Source organism: Myotis davidii, unplaced genomic scaffold, assembly GCF_000327345.1.
Source record: "Myotis davidii unplaced genomic scaffold, ASM32734v1 scaffold349, whole genome shotgun sequence".
NCBI lineage: Eukaryota > Metazoa > Chordata > Mammalia > Chiroptera > Vespertilionidae > Myotis > Myotis davidii.
Window position 1 is genome coordinate 48,871 of NW_006299707.1, and position 5,006 is coordinate 53,876.

Here is a 5,006-nt window from a genome sequence, read left to right on the forward strand (position 1 = left end):
GGATAAACCAATGATATTAGTCTAAAAATTAGTTTTACCACTTTCAAGCTCCATGAAAACAAAGGCTGGACAATTGCAAACTTCTGTGTATCTTAGGATTCCCTCCCACCCTCCATCTGCCTGCCACTCCCCACCTTTTGTGGGGACCCATGGAGTGAGGCTACAGTCATGCTAATTGAGCCTGGATTATGACCAGCTGAGCACCCACAAGACATGACATCATTTGGCAAAACCCAAATCAGTATAGATGTGATGCTATTACTTGACTTAGATGCTAAGGGCTTTGGGCAAAAAAATAATGATTCTTCATCACCAGAAAAGTAATGTTACCTTTAGGGGTAGTTAAAATGACAGCCACAACCAAACCAGCAACATCAAGAAAAAAATGAACAACCTGTAATTGCTCAGTGCTAACTAGATATCAGGCACTTTTCTAAACACTTTGAATTTGCTGCAGCATTGTTTCATTTTATTATCTCCACAATCCTCTCATTGACATACAGTAATTGTCCCTATTTTTGAGAAGAAAGAACTAAGCTTTAGGAGTATGGGATTTCTGTGTTGAAATCATAGGTGGTGAATGGTTGAGAGAATTTGGAACCTGTGACAATTTGACTCTAGTGGTCTTGTCCCCAATGATGACACCACACTGCCAAGGAGTCCCATTGAGGGAATGGGGCTGAAGGGGTGGTGCTGGGGCTTCTAGGCTCTGAGATCATGGTCAGACTAGAATCTCCACAGTAAAACTCCCCTTGAACTGTGTTGCCCATGGCCTTCTCTGACCACTAGTTCACCTAACCTATTGCTTTGGTTTGGGGTCACTTAATACATTCAGCCTTGAACACATTCAAAATTTTTATATATCTGAGTTTCATTATCACCTTTCCTTGACTCTAAATGCAGTTGTATTTTGGCTCCTACCTGAACCCTGAATGCTGCCAACTTGAATATCTTATGTATAACCTACCCCATTTAGCTGGCTAAAGACACCAACTGCCACTCCACTTTCAACAGACATAGTAACAATAGATTGTGATTAAAGAACTGGGCAATATGTGTTTAAAGTAAGAGGTTTAAAATATTTTATTAGAGATCATACATCAATGTTGAACATATATCAATGTTGAACATACATCAAGATTGAACAACACTTAAATATTATGGCATCCATATTTAGAAGGACAATATAAATTCTTATAATTTGAACAATCACTTTATTAAAGAAATAAAATAAATTCCTTTTCAACAGTGGGCTGCATGATCCATCAAGTATATTTTTCAATAATTTATTCTTCTTAGTAATATATACATTTATTTTCTTCAGACACACACACAACGAAAGTGATTGATTCTTTACCACTTCACATCATAAACAAATGGACCTGTAAAAATGGCATGTAGAAAATTCAGAAATATTTAAACAGCACATTCCAAGGATATTGAGTCCATTTAAGAGACATTAAATGTTTTAGAAGCCATTGAGTCAGCCTGGGTGTCATATATATGCGTCAATACAAAATGCTGCAGCAAATTCAAGTATAGCAGTTCTCTCACATGAACATATTTATCTGACTCAGGAGAATATTCTTCTTCCAGCATAGAGCACACACCAAACTCTCAGCATGATACAGTTAAACTCTGTAACATGGAGGGAACAGGGTAAGATCAACTCAACTGACCAAATACCAAAACCTGGAGGAGGGCATAGATCACAAACACGGTATAGTTAGAAATTGTACGTTACAAGGATCTTATTTGCCACAACAATCATAAGGGCTCTAGGAAAACCGTAACAGCAAATGTGGCCAGTCAGCTCACATTTGCTTTTCTGGAAACATGGAAATGCCACGTTCCTATTTTGAACAGATCTAATGGCGAGAGAAACAGAAAAGCTGCAGTAAGCCAGGAAATGGCACAGGGTTCATGTTTAAATGGCATCAACTGGATTTACTAAAACACAGCTTTAATTTCAAAGACAAAACAAGCCTCCAAATTTGTTTTTATTAGCCCCAGAAAGCCACATCCTTCCTAACTGCTAGTTGATTGTAAAGGAGCAACTCCAAGGCCCTCACTTTTGTTTCCATTTCTCCCACCACCTCTGCTGCATTGGAGCTGTGATAGGCACCCTTCGCTCTGACAGCAAAGATACTGACCCTTCAGCGATGGACGACGAGCCAGCCAGCCTTTGGGGTACTGGAATGATACAATTACAATGTTTTTTCACTAAAAAACAATTTCTCAATTTTTAAAAACGTTAAATAATAGCATATAAGATTTGCGTATTAAGACTTCCAAAACATTTGTTTGTTCTTATGCGTGAGCCACTTTTTGTTGAAGCAAATGTTTTTTGCATGATGAGAAAGAAATAAGCTTTTCTGTGTTCAGCCAAGCTGAACATGGGAGCTTTGTCAGTAAAACCCTGGACTCATCATTTATTGGCTCATCCTTGATTCTTCTTTGGAAAAGAACAAAACAAAACAAAAGAGTGAGGAGGAAAGCAGGTGTGGTTGGTCTGAAGGGAACTTGAGGGATGAGGTTTGCAAAGCCAAGTGGCCATCCATTTAAGCAAGACTGACTTCCGCGTGCGCTAACAGAACGAAGGAGGTGGCAAAACTAGCACGTGCCTGAGGTTCACTCCTTCCTTGATTGGAGCAGCTCCTTCTGTCCCACTCCATTCTGTCCTCCAGGATCCAACTCAGAGGTCACTATTTTGGGGAAGGCTAACTCCAAGGCTTCCACCAAACTCCCACTGGACAACACTTACCACTCTGCTATAATTATTGATTTGCCTGAGCTCTCCACAGACCACAGGAGCCTTGGTCATGAAGAACATGTGTCCATCATTGTCCTCCACTCTCGGGACCTGTGTCTGGAGCCCTTACTGATAACACAGATGGATAAATGAAAGACCTTCTGTGTGTTATGGCAGCTTCCCTTGGCAGAAGGTGATTTTGTTTTGCAGCAAGGTTTTTTTGTTTGCTTGTTTGTTTACTTCTGTGAATATGCCAGAATTTGAGGGACACAATAGCGGGGAGCTGACTCTCAAAAAATTTGTATTCACAGTTACTCCTTAAATCACTGGTGTCCCAGCATTGACAATAGTAATTTGTTAGATTTGTGTCTTAGATGAATGCTTGATAAAAAAGTACATCCATGTGGACATACAGGCTCCTGACAGTGGGTAGCAGGAAAGGGGCTGGGCTGGACACCCTCCTTGCTGGGGGTTAAAGACAGCACCCGTGGGCATACACCAGGCTGCATGTAATAGTTGTCTGTCCCTTCAAAATCAAGGCAGAATGACCTGTAATGAATTACATCCATGGTTTTCACATACACAGCATCATGCATCAACATGACCCAAATGTTATCCTTCCGTAGAGTAAAAATTCTTACTCCAGACACAACGTCTCCATTTCTACAAGTTTAGACTTTGGTAGAGCTGGTTCTTTGTAAATCGAGGCCCATACTCATTTCCCTGTTTTCCAGGCCAGTCACATTCTGTTCCCTAGGCGATGATGCTGTCTCCCTTCTTCCAGCGCTGCAAGAAAGGAAAACTCTTCGTTTTAATTTGGGTCAACACCAACCAGTTCACCCTTTGCCACAACTCAGCAGTTGCTTCTCAAAACCAGAAGATTGAAATAGATACAGGCTGTGTTTATACAAAGCAGATTTGGGCAAAGAACCTCATCCCTGAAAGTAACTTTTCCCTCCATTTAAAAAAGTATGAGATTCTGAGTCAAGAGAGACCCTTTGACAGGTCCCTGCCAAACAAGGCCTTTGAGGATGGCTGACAGCCTAAGGCAGACGGAGTCCTGGTGGGCTGAGCTCACACAATGGACTTTTCTGTCAAGCCACCTGCCCAGAAGAGCCCTGGAGATCATTTCAAGGGATCCACCGAAATGTTGGGGCTCTCACCGACAGCACTTGAAACTAGAGCTGAGACAGAAAGCGGGTGCTTTCATGATGTGGGTTTCAATTCAGCTAAAATTAAAACTGCCTATGGTTCATGACTAGAAATTTGCTGTTTTATCTTGTAAACACTGACTTCTACAGTTACCCAGGCCAAGCATAGCTCAGCCCTACTTCCTGAGATGATTTTAGATCCAAGCTTTGTTTCAGATACTCTAGTGTTTTCCAATGGTCAGAATTACTTCTCTTTCTACAGACACACATACATCTTTACGACAGCATTCTATGCAGAGTCTTTTATAGAACAACCATGACAACAAAATACTTCCTATGCCAAGTGGGTAGTCAAGGCAAGAAAGATTACAAACACCACCAGCCCTGGGTGCCCTTGTTCTGGGCTATCTGAGAGAGAGAAAGAGTGAGAGAGAGAGAGAGAGAGAGAGAGAGAGAGAGAGCTCGGTGGAAAGCTTCAAAGTATCACAGTGAGTCTGATTTTTAAAAATTAAAACAAATGTTCAGGCAGAGATATTTCCCACCCAAAGAAAATAGCATAGTGGGAGGAAGGGAACGAAGGAATAACTGAGAATTGAAATTTGGTGCCTAGCACCCTAAATTTAGGAATGATAGCATCCAAGCAATGGCACAACATCCATTTAGTATTTCCTCTCTAATGAAAGAGTAATTTGTGTCTTGACCAACTTTTGGAAATTTATCAACCTAAACTAGGAGAATGAACAAAGAAAACAGACTTATTCTGTCATTCCTGTATGTGGAGTTTTCAGTGCTTTAAGACACCTTAAAGGTAATTGATTTAGAATAATGTTTGACTTATAATACAGATTGGGGTCTACTATGATTACATATGTTTAACTCCATTACATTTGCCTACTATATTTCAAAGGCGAGAAAAGAGGGGCCAAGAGAGGTCAAGTGACTTGTCCGGGTCACTTAGTTAGGCACAAAGATGGGGCTGACATGAGGCCCGGGCCATGTGGCTTCTAGGTCACTGCTCTTCCCACATCACCACTTACAAGATCTCTCAAGTTGCCTTCTGCTGATTGGCCCTGGGTGAAGCTGGTTAAGGTCAGGCCAAGGGT

The 5,006-nt window shown here is 41.1% G+C and overlaps 1 protein-coding gene across 2 annotated transcripts in view; it reads right to left on the bottom strand.

Annotated features, from left to right (window-relative positions):
• Positions 1–2,215: 2,215 nt before the first annotated feature.
• The window catches only part of ADRA1A (adrenoceptor alpha 1A), a 113,777-nt gene continuing 110,986 nt past the window's right edge, over positions 2,216–5,006 (bottom strand). For both annotated transcript variants that reach the window (XM_006775786.2, XM_006775784.2), the window contains exon 3: positions 2,216–3,538. In XM_006775786.2, coding sequence (XP_006775849.1) covers positions 3,506–3,538 — 33 coding nt within the window. In that variant the 3' untranslated portion in view covers positions 2,216–3,505. The remainder of the gene's footprint in view (positions 3,539–5,006) is intronic.